Here is a 16,922-nt window from a genome sequence, read left to right as displayed (position 1 = left end):
GTTAACTCTAGTGCTACCTGCCCTTGCTAAATCTGACTGGAGCCTGTCCTTCCTGTGATCCAGGTTGTTTCAGAACTCCTCAGAATCAAGCTGTCTCTGTGATCCTGTGATTCTGGAATCCTGGGATCCTGGGCTTGTTAGATCACCTGGGAGGGTGGCTTTCTCTGTGAGTTGTGGGACTGGCTGCAGAGCTTGTGCCCAAGGTCTGCTCAGAACATGAACCCCGACAGACCGGAAGGAAATGGAGTCACTGGGCTGGCGGAGTTCCTGTGTGCCTGGTCCTGCTGGAACCAATTACTCCCAGTCGTGAGCTTTCTTCTTAAATCTATTTGCTTAGAACATCTTTTTCCATCCTTTTACTCTGACATATTCTTTGTCCTTGGTATTGAGTATTTTTTGGATACAGAAGGGTGGATTCTGTTTTCCCATCCATTCTGTTAGTGTGTATCTTCTTACTGGGGAATTGAGACTAAGATGTTGAGAGATATTAATGGGCAGTATTTGTTGATTCTGTTATTTTATTATTGTGTGAGTGTGCCTGTGTGCACCTGTGTGTCTGTATGTGTGTGTATCTGTGTGTTTGTGCATGCGTGTGTGTGTGTGTTATTGAGTGCCAGTGTACATGTGCATGTGTTTCCCCTCTTTTGATTTGCTGGCTGGAGATTATTTATTACTTGTGTCTTCTTGGTGTAATTAACCTCTTTAGGTTGGAATTTTCCTTCTAGTGTCTTCAGTATGGCTGGATTTGTAGATAGATATTGCTTAAATTTAGTTTTATCATGAAACATCTTACTTTCTCCATCTATTGTGATGGAAAGTTTTGCTGGGTATAGTAGTCTGGGCTGGCATCTGGTATCTTAGAGTCTGTAGCACATCTGCCTAGGTCCTGCTGGCTTTTAGAGTCTCCACTGAGAAGTCAGGTGTTATCTAAGTAGGTCCACCTTTATATATTACTCAGTCTTTCCCCATTGCAGTCTTTAATATTCTTTCTTTGTTCTGTACATTTAATGTTTAGATTATCTGGTTATCTAGTGTTCTATATGCTTCTTGTACCTTGATAGGCATCTCCTATGCTAGGTTAAGGAAACTTTCTTCTATGATTATGTTGAAAATATTTTCTGTGCCTTTGACCTTGGTTTTTCCTCCTTCCCCTCTTCATATTATTCTTTGATTTGGTTTTTTCATAGTGTCTCAAATTTCGTGGATGTTTTCTGTTAGGAGCTTTTTAGATTCAACATTTTTTTCTATTGTGTCTTCAATGCTGAGATTCTCTTTTCCTTCTCTTTTATCTATTGGTGAGGCTTGCCTCTGAGGTTCCTGTTTGAATTCTAAATTTCAGTTCCAGATTCCTCTTAGTTCAGTTTTTCTTTACTGATTCTATTTCCTCTTTCAAGTGTTAAACTGTTTTATGCATTCCTTCCACTGTTTGTGTTTCATAGATTTCTCTAGAAGATTTATTCATTTCCTCATAAAGACTATTTTAAGGTGTTTGTTTTGTGCTTTAGCTGCATAACATTTCTCAGGGTCTGATGTAGTTGAGTTGTTCTGGTAGAAACATATGGTCCTGTATTTTTACTTTGGTATCTAGGCATCTGGGTAGGAAAGATTATAATTCTGGGTACTGATTTCTAATCTTGTCTTTGTTGGGCAACTGTTTTGTTCCTTGGTTTCTATCGCCTTCTTTGGTTCTTAGGAAGATGGGGTGGCTGTTACCTGGTAGAAACATCTGGGATACTGCTAGGTTGGACCACTGGAGGTTCTGAGTAAAATGTTTTTCTAGGTATTAGAGGCTGACATTTAGGAATGGGATTGGTCTAGGTGTGTATGTGTTGGGAGGTGCCTGGGAAGATCCACAGGTGGGAGAAAAGCAGGATATTCCACAAGAATCTGAGAGGTCGGAACAGGAAGTCTGCTACAGAGCTGAGAATGAGACTGGAGCATCCAATATGGAGAAAAAGAGAGAGGGTTAAGATTCATAGTTAGGTTAGGTGGAGGTTCACGCCTTTAATCCCTGTACTTGGAAGGCAGAGGCAGGTGGATGTACTAGGAAATATTTAAAGGTCCGCTCTAAATTCATGGTGGGAGAGCACAGTTCTGTGCTAGCGCAAAAGCTCTGGATTCATGAATGAAAGACATACATTACTTTTAATATGCCTTACTTGCTCAATAGTTGGGCATTTCCCAACCTCCCCATGGCTAGCACACACTCCCCTCTGGTATTCCTGAGTTAACACTTTCTAAACCTTTATTTTATCTTTGTTGCCCTGTTTCCTTCTGGGCAGCCCTCCCATGGTTCCCCTGCTCCTATGTTTTACCCTGCCTCACCCTCCTGCTCCTTCATGGTGTGGTCCTATCTCTCTCTCTCGGTGGAATCCCCTCTTCTCCTCCCCTGGGTTTCTTGCCAGAGCATCCTAAAGGTCCTGCTTCTTTCACCCTACCCATTGGCCTCTGGCTCTTTATTGACCCATTAAAAAAACCTGCAAAATTTAGGGACCTGCAAATTCCCATTGTATGCACAAATCAAATCCCCAACAGGTGGCTATCTGAGTTCCAGGCCAGCTTTATCTACAGGGCAAGTTATAGGATGGTCAGAATTACACAGAGAAACCTCATCTCTGCAAACCAAAATCAATCAATCAATCAATCAATCAATCAATCAATCCATAGCCCATTGTTAGGCTACTTGCTTCCCTGGCTCCCTGGCTCCCTGGCTCCCTGGCTCCCTGGCTCCCTGGCTCCCTGGTTCCCTGGCTCCCTGGCTCCCTGGCTCCCTGGCTCAAGTGGCCTGCAGGTTCCCAGGGAATGTCTGCTGGTGTTGACTATGGGCAGGGGGAAAGTTTTCTATGCAAGGTTTGTGTTAACCACTGGAGAGGGAGGTGGAGTTGGGGGGAAGGGGGAGGCTGCAGCAGGCAGTCTGCTACAGAGCTGGGGTGAGATTAGGGGATTGTCTTTGGAGGAGAGGGCAGAAGGTGAAGAACTGCAGTCAGCTGGTCTCCTTCTTTAGCCAGAGTCTCAGTATGCACTTTGTGATGAATGTATGAGTGAATGAATGGGTAAGTAGAGGATGGTGGTATTAAAACAATTGGAAATCAGGACTCACATTAACTAGTGATGCACACTAATGCATTAGAGACATTGTAAGATCTGTGGTGAGCTAGAAGAGCCATGTCCTCAAAGGAAATCAAGTTCAGATTCTTTATTGGATACTATTTTAGACAAACAGAATATTTTGGAGTCAGCCTGTGAGCTGATGGTGTATCTTCTGACCTAGATGTATTCTTGGGTTCCCTCTGGTTTGAAACTGTCTTAATGTGTGCCATGCTCCCTCAGTTCCTCCTCTCAATCTAATCCTATTCATGGGAAAAGACCTAATAAACTCATCCATTCGTGGCAGCCACACCAGTGGGTCAATATGATGAGATACTTAAAATTTTTTACAAGGTTCATCTTATTGCAAAGAAAAAGTTCTCTGATGGTGGAATTTAAGCCTCAGTGGTGAGGCCAGAGTCTTGGTGGAGTCTTGGCTGTGTTCCAGAATCCATGCTACATGTGTCTACCTGCCCACACTTGGGAACTGGGAGATGAAACCCTACAATAAAACTCTTCTCTCCAGAACAGCTGGGGCTTTGATGGCCAGAAGTGTCTCTCCTGGGAATCTGTGGCCCTGGGAGACCTCAGCTCAGACAGCTTCCACTTACTGCTAGAGCCCTTACTCTTAAAGAATATTTTCAGTGTATGTGTGTGTGTGTGTGTGTGTGTGTGCGCACGCGAGTCCATTTGTATGTGCATATGAGAGTATATACATGTAGGCCAGAGACTGAACTGTACCTACATAAAGCTCATATATTTGGCTAGATCTTTGTATTGTCCTTAGATGAAGAGGGCCTGTGCTAAACTGAAGTCCTAGGAGTCCCTTGTTCTGAGTACTTTCTCCAAAGATGGCTTCTATCTGGTTTCTGGACCTGGCTGTGCCATCTGAGCCAGCCATTCTGAGCCCAAGCAGGAACTTACATGGCCCTTGGGATCTGGTCTCTGTTCTCATGTTCCTCTTTGAAATACTTGTGCCCCAGGACTGGTAGATTATCCAGGTACTGAGGGACTAGTGTTGTAGGCTTGTTCCAGAGCCCTGTGGCTAGCCTGGCTCTAGCTCCAGAAGGTGGTCTCAAGGACCAGCTTGTTCCTTATGGTGGGGATGATGCTTCTTTTGTGGCACTGTGACATTGGATTACTAGAACAGTAACTGCAAAGTGTAGTGATGTGCCATGGCTTATGTAAGGCTACTCTGACCCACACCCAAGGGTAGCTCTGCCCAAATTCCTCATGATCACACATCACAGAGGGCTGGGGCCTGGAGTTCTCCCCAGGCTGCAGAGCTTCCTGTGGAAAGAGGAGTTGCCGAGACTGAGAGGCCAGTTCTCTGCTCTTCCTTTTTGGAAGCTGGTGCTTTAGTCTCTTGCAGGGTGGTTTGCCTCAGGCTTAAAGGATGTGAGGCTTCTCCAGGTCCTTCCCCAGTGTGAGGAGCCCTTACTTCATAATAGAAGCCCTGGAGACTCCACATATTAGTATTATGTCGATTTAGTTTGCAAAGACAGGTGTGAGCCCTGAAGGACAAGCTGTATGATTGAATGTAGAGAACAATTGTTGCTGTTCTGAAGCAACTGAAAATACATCTTTTAAGTATATCTGTGAATATGGGAACAATTGTTTGGTTTTTTTTTTTTTTAAGATTTATTTAATTGTACTTTATGTGTATCCACGAACAGAGAACAATTGTTTTCTTTAAAGACTTACTTATTATGTTTTATGTGTATCTGTTGACCTGCTTGACTGTATTTGTACTATGTGAATGGCAATGCCTAAGGACCAGAAAAAGGGCATTAGTTTCCCTAGAACTGGAGGAACAGGCGGATGTGAGCTGCCCAGTGTGAGTGCTGAAGAGCAAATCTGGGTCTTCTGCAAGAGCAGCAAGTGCTTGTCATTGCTGAGCCATGTCCCAAGGTCTGGAGATGAGTTTTAAAACCCTAAAAGCATGACCCTTTCTCTCTTTTTCAGTACTCAATAAGCAGAAGGGTCTGATGTCCCAAGACGCATCTGAGCTTGGTTTACTTTCATCTCTTTCTCTCTACAGTTGCATCCCATGTATGTATCTTTTAAGTTTGTTTGTTTGTTTGGTTGAACGGGGTACTTCTGTAGCCCTGGCTGTCCCGGAACTCATGTAGACCAGGCTGGCCTGCACTCACAGAGCGCCACCTGCCTCAGCCTCCCAAGTGCTGATTAAAGGCATTTTTTTTAAGTGATATTAATAGGTTAGGGTTTCTAGAAGAGAGACTTCTACATGTTTTATTCTACTCTATAAAATATAAGTGTGCTTCAGAGCAAACTGCTGGGCCACCACCCAAAGCTCTCAAGCACTCTCCAGACACTGCCCAAGGTTCTCTTTAGACACGCTCACTTTGGGATCGACTTGAACTTCACTGAACTATGCCTTTGTAGTCTCTGAGGACAGGGACTGTATGGGCCCCATCCTCACTGGCTGAAGAGAAGAGTGGCCCTGGTGGGTGCTTAGCCCGATGACTTCAGCTGGTGGGCAGTTTGCTCAAGTGCTTAATAGTTTGTTCCTTGAAACGGCATGGTTCTTGCTTATGTTGGAGAAGACCTCATATCATCTTATTGTTTCCTTCCATGAGAGGGCAGCCTGGGCTTGCCTGGAGGATAACAGAGCTGCTATGTACCGAGGACCAGGGTTGGGGGTCTGCGGTATGAGCTTTCGATCCTGACTCAGCGATTTTCACTGTATGTGAGACCTCCCCGGGGTTCGATGTGTCATGCCTCCTTCACAGGCTATTACGTTTTCAAAGGATAAAAGAGATGAGGCATGAGAAAGTTAACACACTGCCTCACTCATTAAAAGTGCTATTCCTGGCTCTGCGCTAGTCACTGGCATTCAGAGGTTGGTGCTTAATCTCAACCTGGTAAGACAGTACCAGGTCGGGGTGTGAAGATGGGGCAAAGCTGGCTCTTCAACCCCAGCCTGGGGAAGAGCCGCATGAAAGATGGCAACACCGGGTCAGGGTGAAGAAGTTAGCTCCTCCCCCGACCCCCACCCCCAGGGGAGTTGAGGTGAAGGCCGGGGGTGGGGGCGGGGGTGGGGAATGATACCTAGTTAAGAGCAAGAGTCTAGACACAGGGTGGGGGTGGGGTGGGAGGGCAGAGCTAGCAGGTTGAGGTTGGCTGACCAGGGAGCTGAATCTACATTTGAATTAAACTGAGACCTCTGGCTCAGGAGGGCGGATGCTGGAGGGAAGATGCTGTTTCCTAGGAGACGCCAATATGTAAGGGAGAGTGGTACTTAAGCCATCAAGGGGGATAGACAAGGCAAGGAAGCCAGCTTGCCCACTGCAAGGAAGCCAGAAGAAGGAGTGATTAAATTGGGGGCAGAGGCTGGTGTGCTGGGTGTGGCAGGAACTTGAAGCACCCAGGAGGATTGGAGGAGATGGGAAGGAATTTCCTGGGGGTGGAGGGTGGGGTGGGAGGAGGCTGGGAGTAAAATGGAGGAGAGGGCCGGAATGGTATGTTTGTGGAGAGTTTGTGGCTTTCTGTGACCCTTGGGGTTTTGTCTGAACTGTCAGGAGTGGATGGGCTGCACCCAAGAAGCCATTTTGGCATTTTTCTACAGTGGATAGGTGTGAATAGCCTGGGACCATTTTCCTTTCTAGAGAGTGAGTGGATTTCCATCAGTGGTCTGAAGCAGGCACCCATGGGTACTCTCTGTTACCCTGTTCTTCTCTTTACTGGACACCTATAAAGGAAGGCTTTGGAGATGAAAAGGACTCTATCATTTCGGGTGTGGAGTGCTTAGTGAGAAAATGACCTGAGCATTCTAGGCCTTAGCACCCCACTTGTCAGACAAAGACAAAAATGGCTTGCACCGTAAAAGGTTAGCATAATAAACAAATGAGAGAACGTGTATGAATGTTGCCAGACCCAAAATGGAGTTGCTTACATCACTGTGGAGAACAGAGCCTGGAGACTGTGAGGTGAGGCCCTTGTATATTTGCCTGAAAACTCGAACCCTAGCCCACTGTGAAGAGTACTTCCGCTGGGATGTCAGCCCAGCAATGGCTTATTCTACTTTGGGCTAAACTCCATTTCATATACCTTGGGATTTTGCTTGTGATTAAAAACATTTTTTGCAAGTCTCCTTATTTTTATTATTCCTAGGCACCTAGAGAACACATGCTTAGCATGTATAAGGCTCTGGGTTCAATCCTTAGCACTACCTGGAATAAGCAGGAAGGGGGAAAGGAGGGAGGAAAAGAGGGAGGGGGAAGGGTGAGTGTCCTTTTGATTCAACCTCAACTTCAGCCTCATGTAGGAGCTGATGGGACCTGTATGTGACCTAATGTGACAGCACAGGCTTGCAGGTCCCAGGCTGTTCTCTGTGAAATCCACTTTGAGTGTTTCTATTTGTTGTCTAGGCTGACTTATATAAAATGCTATATAGTATTCAGTTGCATTTCTGTAAGTACCCACTGTTTGTTCATATATGCACGCTCCCACCACATTACCAGTTTCTACAAGGTCAGACTCAGAGACACAGGATTGGACAATGCTCTGTCTTTGCCCATAAGACGTCTGTGCTATGTGTGTGGGAAGGCAGATGAATAGATTATAGTGATTACTGTGCCTTGGAATAAATGCATGCCAAATAGCCTCTGCTCTGATTGGAGCACAGTCGAAGGGCACAGTGGTTGCCCTCAGAGTGGTGTAAGAATGAGAAGAAGTCCCCCTTGTCCCGGGAACCATGTCAGGATCAGTTGTAGACTCAAGTGGAGGCCCTTAGCCCTTGTCCTGAAGGCCACAGGAGCCACCGAAAACTCTCAAGCAGTGGAGATACCTGGTTCTGTCCACATTGGGAAGCTGACTCTGGCACCGGTAAAAGAAGCTAGGAATTTGGAGTTCCACATGAGAGATAAAGAGGCTCTACCAAGTAAGTCAGGGTCCTGATGAGGCTGGATTGCCACTGTCTGCTACAGTGGTAAGAAGACTGATGGATGGTCATGGTCAGAAACTGGGATAGTAGAAATCTCTGAAGGAGAATTAGTCTATTTCTTTTAAAAATTCAGGTAGTATTAGGACAGGTTAATATAATAACTATTTTATAATAGTGCATGTGATAGGCAAAAGCAAGTGGCTCTCGAGGAGTTAGAAGCCAGTCTGGTCTACATAGCAAGTTTCAGGCTACCCAAGGCTACATCAAGCTCTCCCTACCTTTCTTAATCAATCAGTCAATCAACCAACTAATCAATTAATCAATGTAAAAGGGACACCTTGGCCAAGGTTACCTTGAACATCACTGGTCTGATTTGGCTGTTCTTGAACCAAATGTGTTATTTAAGCATTCTGAGCTTTAGGAATATACCTGTCAGTCAACTTTTAATCATGGGTGGGGGAAGGAGAGGTTCTAGCCATTCTTGAGGAGCCAGTTAATGCTACAGGAGGAGGGGAACTCATTTTCTTCAATGGTGTAGCCACGGGTTAGTTACTTGTGTTCCAGCAAATCACATGCTCATGTAGGCAACCCTAACTAAACCAGGGGCTCACACTCAGACTTGAAAGGAGGAAGTGGGTTTGCTGGGAAGAAAGGTTCAAGTAGGAATGGGGATAGCTAGAGGGTAATGGGGTAAATAAGCCCCAAATCCACTCTATACTTATGTAAAGTGTCAATAAATAGATAAAATACCCATGTTGTATTTCAGAGAGATGTGTGGTATCACGTCATCGTAGATCCACTCCAGTGAGTTTATTGAGGAGAACAGAGGGTTATTCCATCCATTCGAGGATAAATGACAAGTTTCACACTATGTTTATGTTCAGCAGAGCTAAAAGTGAACATTATTCACAGGCTTTCTAACCAGATTTTTGACATCCGTCATACCACATCTGGTCCTGTCAATCACATTATGTGTTTTCTTCTGTGCTGTGGTAGTAGGTAGCAAGGAATCGTTTGAGGCCAGGTTCTTTTCTTCAGGACATACAGATGCCATTTGAACAGAACATTTACTGACTTGGGGCGGAAAATTTTCAAACTGTTTTCCAAGAATCCTGTGTTGTCCTTTGAAACAGACTCTTTCCTTGTCCTTTGTCCTTCAGTGACTTTCTTCCCAGGCTGGACAAGGTCTCTCTCCACACTGAGATTCTAGGTCACCGCTCAAGGCATATGGGGAAGCACTCTCATTACCTTTTAATTCAAAGATCTGCTACTGAAATTTCTCTTTGTGGTCCGGAGGGGACTTCCTCCTTTGACACTGCCTTCCATCCTAAGGAAAGATGATTGATTTAGAGGTGTCAGAGTCTAAGCTCTTGGTTGACTAGTGCAGCCAAGCCCTCAGCTTTACTGGAGGGGTCTGAGAGTATTTCGGGGAGATGAGAAAGTTGATGGGTCAGTAGTGGGGTTTATGGTGCTGTTAGAGCTTTATGTGTTGACATGAGTGTTTCCTGTAGCTTCATAAAACAAGCCAGCATGTATTACATCATCCTTTTTGCCATCCCAAAAGGGATCAGACCTTTTTCCATGCTTGGACTATTTCCTGATGGTCCACTCTGGCCAGCCCAGTTTTCCAGTTGTACCAAATTCTGAAATAGGTATGGAGAAATGGAGGAGAGGTGGGGAAGAACCAATCTCTCAGGTGGTTTCCCTGCTGTTCCTGGGAAAGACAAATGACTCATGTAGAACAGAGTACCCAAAACTCTCAGAAACAGGCCCGTGTAGCTTGGCAGTGAATGAATAAGCCAGTCATGCATCTCTTGGGTGGCTGGCAAGTTTGTCGTCATAGCAACTCTCCCATTGAGGGAGGTCTGCTTGCACAAGTTGTCAGCCCATGTCCCAACCCCAAGCTACCTGAGGAGGAGGGGCAGGCTAGTCCACTCCTTATTTATAACACGCTCTGAGTGAGGGGGAGGGATCACCAGGTTGACACCCTTGCAGGCTGCCTGCCGGAATTACATTCACAAATGTTTCTGAAGCAGCCGGGTGGCTGCATCCTTCTCGAGTTCCTGGGTCTGCTTGGACTGGTTGGTGCAGTCACCAGAACATACTACATTGGGATTGTGGAAGAATACTGGAACTATGTGCCTCAAGGGAAGGATGTTATTACTGGGAAGAGTTTCTCAGAAGACAAGTGAGTGAACTTGGGGTCCTCACAGACTCCCCGGTTTGACCTCTTTGCAACTCTGGGTCAGGGAGGTTGTGTTTGTTAGGTGGCTATGATGGAGCTCAACTGACCTAGGTGGAAAGGCAGGCTTCGCTTCTGCCTGAGGATCCCTAACCCAGGTGCGTCTGTAACTTGTGAGAGAAATTCTCTCTATACTCTCACAGAGCCACCTGCTATTCTTGACTGTGCTTTGAATAGTAGTTTTTCCTTGGCAACTTCTAGAGGATTTTGGGGCTCTGTTGAAAAAGAAAAACAAAGGCAAACTTGTGAGAATTCAAGAACTAATTGTCAGAGCTCTTTTCTTCGTGGTGTTTTGGGAATGCGGTGTATTTACCAGGCTCTATGCAGTCTTGCTTCCTTTTTGTGATGTAAGATATAAAGCGAGGGTGGTAATAACAGAAGTGATCATAATTGATGAGTTTCCTGTGAGGCTACTTAGAAATGGGTATTCCTCTGTTGAGCTATTTGATTCACTGATCCATTTGGTCCCTTCATCCCAGAGGCCAATGCCTTCTCAACGCTGGAACTCAATGACACATGTGGTTAAGATGGTGCTGAAGCATCTCTGGCTTTTAAGTTTAGCAGAGGATATTCCTCTCCTCCAGGCTCAGTGTCTCTGACATCTTAGTTGTTCCGTGATCTCCCTCAGAAGTCATCTGCTGGCTCTGGAAACTGTGCCGGGGTGCTTTTGACTTTGTGGTTCTTGGCGTTTTAGATCTGGCAACTGAATTCCTACTCATTTCTTGATATCCAGAGCCCATTATAGTCAGCATCTACTTTCTGTTTCCTAAAGATGAGCTTATTTGCTTAAACTGAGGAATGACATGGGGTCTGCCAGTAAATCTTCTAGAGCCAGCTCTCTCTGTCTAGAGGAAAGACCTAAAAATCCAGTTGGCTTTGATATTTACCTTCCCACTGTTCTAACACAATGCTGGCAGTCATGTCCTGTCTTCTAAAAAAAAAAAAAATAATGAGGATTCTGCCAATTTGGTGGACAAAGAGGGTTTTTTTTTTCACTTGAGCTTTATATTGAAAGTTTTTGTTGGATTATTTCCAAAGAAAATATTTGATACACTCTTGTCTTCTGACTTCTGTCCATCATGGGAGTGGTCTTTAACACATGAACAAGACATTAAAAAGTTCCCTATCTCTGAAATTAGTTAGAGATTTGCTGCCAGAGAGAGAAGTCACTGGAGATTTGCTTGCCAGTGTGAACAGCTATAGGGCATTAGACTATTTAGAATACATACATGGAACGTGATGTGGCCAGTATAGTTGTGGTTTTGTTTTGTTTTTTTGACCCAGGACTTGTATTAGGGACTCTTAAATCCATATCTGTCTATGGATGTCATTATTCCCATTATTTCAACCAGGAAGGAGGCTCTGGGGTTGACTACTTGCTGTGGTTTAGTAGGCAAATGGCTTCACCAAACACCTGGCTTGGGTCCCAGGGCCCATGCTTCCTCTTCCCATGCAACCAACTTCTTTGAAATGTTGACCATTTCTTCTTGAGCTAAACCCAGTTTTAAAGGAAGGGAGAGATCTTAGTGGCATGAACTTTCTAGAAGAGCCTTCAAGAGTGCATTTCACATCTCCTGCTGCCTTCTCAGTGAAAAGCTGAAAATGGTCCTGAATGGCCAGTGGCCCAAGAGACTTCCCTCACAATGGTCAGTGGCTACATTGACTTCCTGTATTTGTTTAAAATCTCCAAATAACTTAAATGCTCAAGACTAAACTTCTATAAAACTGTGTACAAGAAGAAAAGGAGGTTCTCTCTGTGTGAATCTCTTCAATAAGAAGAAGGTGCTTTCAATAAAGGGAAATGCCATGGATGAGAATTCTTAGTGAACAAGAAACTTGACATGTGGAAGCCATTTCTGTGGACCATATCTGAGTGGGGTAGCCACACATCAGTTTTAGCCCAATAGAAGGGGGTACCTGGCTTTGGAAGCAGCTGGTACATGGTGATGTCACATTGATGATAGCTGGGTTCCAAGGCTTTTCTTTTTACAGAGGGTCATCTTTGTGAAGAGCTATGGCTATCTCTTGAAAGTGGATTGCAGATTAATCCATGGCGCTTACTGAAGAGTTACAGGGCATGGCAAGTGTCTCAGGGACAGCCACTAAGGAGTATCTTTGTAGTTGGCAGACTTGACTGTAGTCTCCAGGACATACCTAGCCAGGCCATGGTGGAGGAACATATATAAGCCCATCATTACACTCTGGGGTCGTGCAAGCACCATGACAATAGAGAAGAACGCCCACCCACATGTACTGAATAACCTTTCTTTCCACAGAACTATTGCAGTGACAATATCTCATTGTATCTTTAAAGCAAAATAAGTCCCTTTATCAGGATGGACAGACTCCATCTTGGCAGGCCACTGTTTAGGGTACTCAGACAAATGCTTAGCACTCAGAAGACTCAGAGAGCCATGTGCCCAATGTTCCACCACAGTGGAGCAATCTTGAAAAAACAATCTAGACTCAACTTCTATTTTTGGCTGCCTCAGCTTGCTGTGCAGTGCCCCACTATGTATTGTCTTCTAAATATGGCTAAGGACAGAACTTAAATGAATCCCTAATATCACTTGAGCATCAGATTTTATTTTTGAAACCAAATAAAAAAAAATTCTACCTGGTTTTCTAGTCCTAGAGAGATTCCCACCAGCCTTCAAATCAAAGGCTTAGAAGACCTAGGAATGAGAATGTGCCTATGTGATTGTTTTGGGAGGGTCCTGTATTTTATTTTATATGCCCCCCACCCCCGTATTTTCAAAACTAGATTCTAAAAAATGTGTGTCTGTGAGCGGGCATGTGCATGTACAGGCGCCGCCAGAGGCCATGGGCGTTGGATTCCTTAGAGCTAGAGTTACGGGCAGTAGTGATTAACCCACATAGGTGCTGGGAACTGAGCTCAGATCCTCTGCAAGATCAATATATGCCCTTAACTGCTGATCCATTTTTCAGACTCCTCTCCATATTTGCTACTGCCAACTCCTTGTTTAGTTCTCTCCTATAGCCCTGTGCGGATCTAATCTGTTTCCTTCCTAAGTGGATTGGGGTCCTGCTCATACGCATGGTTCTTCTTTCCTCTCACTCCTTACCTCTGAAGCCAAAGTTGGAACTCTGGGGGTGAGGGGAGGGTCGGAGAGGGACAGCCCAATGCATTAACCCCTCTCACTACACAGAGCCGTGTGTTAATGGCCAGACCACATGTGGCAGGCCCAAAGCCAGACACCCCAAGTCTCTGGAGTCAAAACAAGTTGTTCTATCTATGTAGTTCCCCTGGCTGCTCTTCCTTTGGATGAGAAAATTTGGAAAGGAAGAAAGAATAGAAGAAGGGAGAGTGGGTGTCAAGGTTTCAGCAATGCAAAGACATTTGAAACCCCAAAGTCAAGCCTCTCCTTGGTCATAGTGTTCAAAAATACCGCACGGAGTGTCACTCACTAATGTTGTTTCCTAGCATGTATATGAGTTCAGAAGTGTGTTTTATTTAGAAACATTGTCTCTGTGTGCTCCTCTCCCTCTTCCCTGGGTGGAATGGGGACACTGGCTCCTTTGATTTGCCTGGCATCACTGTCAGCATTTTGATCCATCTATGTCAGACCTGTTGGGCCTCGTAAAGAACTTAATTAAGGCATGACTGTGCTTCGGTGGTAAAGCCTGGTCTTTAATAGAGCTGAGTGGGTCAGCTCAGTTAAAGCCAGGGTTTTTACCACAGGCCTCGTTAGGCAAGCACTGCGTGTGCAGCTCCTTCCCAGCGGAATGCAGGGCTGCCTGTGGCTGTAAGGTGCTTGGTGATCATGCTCCTGGCTAGTCTCTGTCAAAGCCTCAGCATTGGAGGGAGTACTAGAGAAAGCTCCCCTTACTGTCACCACAGCAGCCCATTGGTAGGACAGCATTTGAATAGTCTCTAGGTGGAGGGCCTATGATGTTCTTCTGTCTGAAAGAAAGGCTGATAGAGGGCACAGGAAGGTGGCAGAGAGGATTCCATAGAACAAAGGGAAGGGCTTCATTTCATTAGTGCTTGGTCTTGGATGAACAGCAACTTTCAAGTTTCTTTCCTATTGGCATCTGTTGTGAACTTGGACAGTAGAAATGGTTCTGTTGGGAGAATACTTGACTTGTAAACATGAAGACCTGAGGTTAGATCCCCAGAATTCACATAGAGCCAGATGTAATTATGACAGTGTGCATCTGAAATCCCAGCACTCCTACTGTGAGACGGGAAGTAGAGACAGGGAGATGTCTCAAATGAAATGGAAGTTCAAGATGGCTGTCCTCCATATGTACACTGTGGCGTTCTCTCTCTCTCTCTCTCTCTCTCTCTCTCTCTCTTTCTCTCTCTCTCTCTCTCTCTTTCTCTGTCTTTCTGTCTCACACATACATATACACACCCCACCACCACAACAATAACAACATCCAGCTATTCATTCTCTCACAGTTTTGGAGGTTACAAGTATGAAATAAAAGACACACTCTTTGTGGGTCCTAAGGGACAGTGTTCCTTGTCTCTTGGACTTTTGAAGGTGTTTAGTGTTCCTTAGCTTGAGATCAATTCTCTGTAATCTAGACCTCCATTTTCATAAGGAATGGTTACCACTCTTTTATCTCAAGGACTTGGGAAAGAGAAAGACTGAAGTGGCTATGTATCTCTTTTAGTCTAAGAAAGATGTACCAGAAATGATCTAAGCGAACACTGTGTGAACTTTTATACTAGACACACTTGGTCACAAAGCTTTGAGGACTTTTGTTTTTTGTTTTTGTTTGTTTGTTTGTTTGTTTGTTTTGAGACAGGGTTTCTCTGTATAGCCCTGGCTGTCCTGGAACTCACTCTGTAGACCAGGCTGGCCTCGAACTCAGAAATCCACCTGCCTCTGCCTCCCAAGTGCTGGGATTAAAGGCATGTGCCACCACTGCCAGGCGAGGAATTTTTTTAAAATACAAGTTCTGTGTACTCTGAGGGGCTTCTGTGAAAATCAAATGAGACAAAGTAGGACCCAAGCTTCAGGCAGAACTACAGGAATCGTAACGAAGGAATTATATGAGAGCACATAACCCAGATGGCTGTTAACAATTGTCCATCCAATTAGGGAAGGCGTGGCTTCTGAGTTCTAATGTGGAATCTGCCTCTGCCCTTCTTGCCTGGTGTTGGTTGTCCCAATATGGTCCTGTTTTCATTTTCGTGACTATAAGAGCCTCTTACCAGTGTGTAGGTTTCCTTACCAAGTGTAAACTCTCTTGAGTACAGGGACTGAGAGTGATATACCTTGGCCTCCATTTATAGTTCCAAACTTAAGTTGCTTCATGATAAGTCATAGAAAAATGAACCCCAAATGTGCAGCAGATGAGTCTCTGGTGGGGTGCACACAGTTTGTGAGCCACCAACTCCTCAGACCCTAGCCTGGAAGACCACCTCAGTATGGCTGAATGGCTTCTGACTACTGCCAATCTTACTGGTCTTTGGAGGTCACTGTTTCCATCACAGTGTGGTCTGGCCCACAGTGGACTCCTCCACAGGAGAACCTGATACCTCTCTCTAAGTCAGCAACTGTTCCTGTGCTCAGCTCCCATGAGCCTCTGCTGCTCCTGTGCTCAGCTCCCGTGAGCCTCTGCTTCCTGGGATGAATTGCCTTCTAAAATTCACAGCAGTAGGGCTTTTGTCCTATGACTTCTGTACACACTGGATACTCACAGACATTTGCTGTGTAGATGCTTGAAGAAACTCTTGCTTTAAGCACCTTGCTTTCTTTTCTTTGTTCCTTTCCCTCCCCCACCATTTTGAATGTCTTTTTTAAAAATGCTATTTTAAAATTATTCTTGGTTTTTGATATGGTCTCATTTGTTTTTTACTTTCAGTATTTTTCAGTCAAATATTTCACTACAAGCCAGGCAACACTCAGAAGCAGAGACAGGTAGATCTGTATACCAGCTTGGTATACAGAGTGAGTTCCAGGACAGCCAGGGCTATATAGTGAGACCTTGTCTCAAAAAGTAAATAACCCAAACAAAACAAAACCAAAAGAACTGGTCACTACAGATTTTGTTGTATGCCAAGGATGACAACAGGAAATGACTTGTAACTCTGGCTACACACCAGAACCACGCATTCACCATCAGCCAGGTTACAGGGCCAGTAACAGTCTTCACATTTCAAGGGTTTATTCACAGAGGGCCATGGGTTCCAGGGACAGCCTTTGTCCTGGAACCTGGAAGTCCTGGATGCTTTGATCTTGGCTATCACTCCTCACTGAAGCCCTCCTGTCAGCAGAGGAGCAGAGGGTCTTACAGTGACACATGCCCTGACCCAGAAGTGCTTTGTGCCACTTCTGGGGACACCCTGTGTGCTGGGAGCCTAGCGTTCCAACTTAGTGCAGGAACAGGACCTTTACACCAAGAGGCAGACAGGCAAGCTCAGGAAAGTTCTACCCAAAGAGTAGTTTGGTAAGAATAGGGAAAATGTGGAAGCCATTGCTTTGCCACAAAGTCTGATTCAGTGGCCCTGAAATGGGACAAATGTCCCTAGTGATTCTAGTGAGACAGTGTCTGGTGACATCAGAGAGCAACTGCTACCACAGAGAAACCCCTACTACAGTCAGACATTGAGGGACAGGACTGACAGCTGTCTAAACATGTGCAAAACAAGTCTCTGTCACTCAGGGATGAGCTATGTGACATGCTGCCCTGCCTCGGGAAGTTAGCGAC

The 16,922-nt window shown here is 45.1% G+C and overlaps 1 protein-coding gene across 2 annotated transcripts in view; it reads left to right on the top strand.

Annotated features, from left to right (window-relative positions):
- Window positions 1-7,795: 7,795 nt before the first annotated feature.
- Hephl1 (hephaestin like 1) overlaps window positions 7,796-16,922 on the top strand; it is a 64,371-nt gene continuing 55,244 nt past the window's right edge. The window contains exon 1 of one of the 2 annotated variants that reach the window (XM_031343540.1): window positions 7,796-7,990. Coding sequence is in view for 1 of the 2 variants with exons in the window: in XM_031343542.1 (XP_031199402.1) it covers window positions 10,015-10,181 (167 nt within the window). In the remaining variant the exon portion in view is untranslated. Of the gene's footprint in view, window positions 7,991-10,014; window positions 10,182-16,922 lie in introns of those variants that run through there. The other variant, XM_031343542.1, reaches the window with a different exon arrangement.

This window comes from Mastomys coucha, unplaced genomic scaffold (genome assembly GCF_008632895.1).
Source record: "Mastomys coucha isolate ucsf_1 unplaced genomic scaffold, UCSF_Mcou_1 pScaffold23, whole genome shotgun sequence".
Lineage (NCBI taxonomy): Eukaryota > Metazoa > Chordata > Mammalia > Rodentia > Muridae > Mastomys > Mastomys coucha.
Note: the sequence above shows the minus strand (reverse complement) of the source record. Positions and strands in the feature narration are given on the sequence as shown.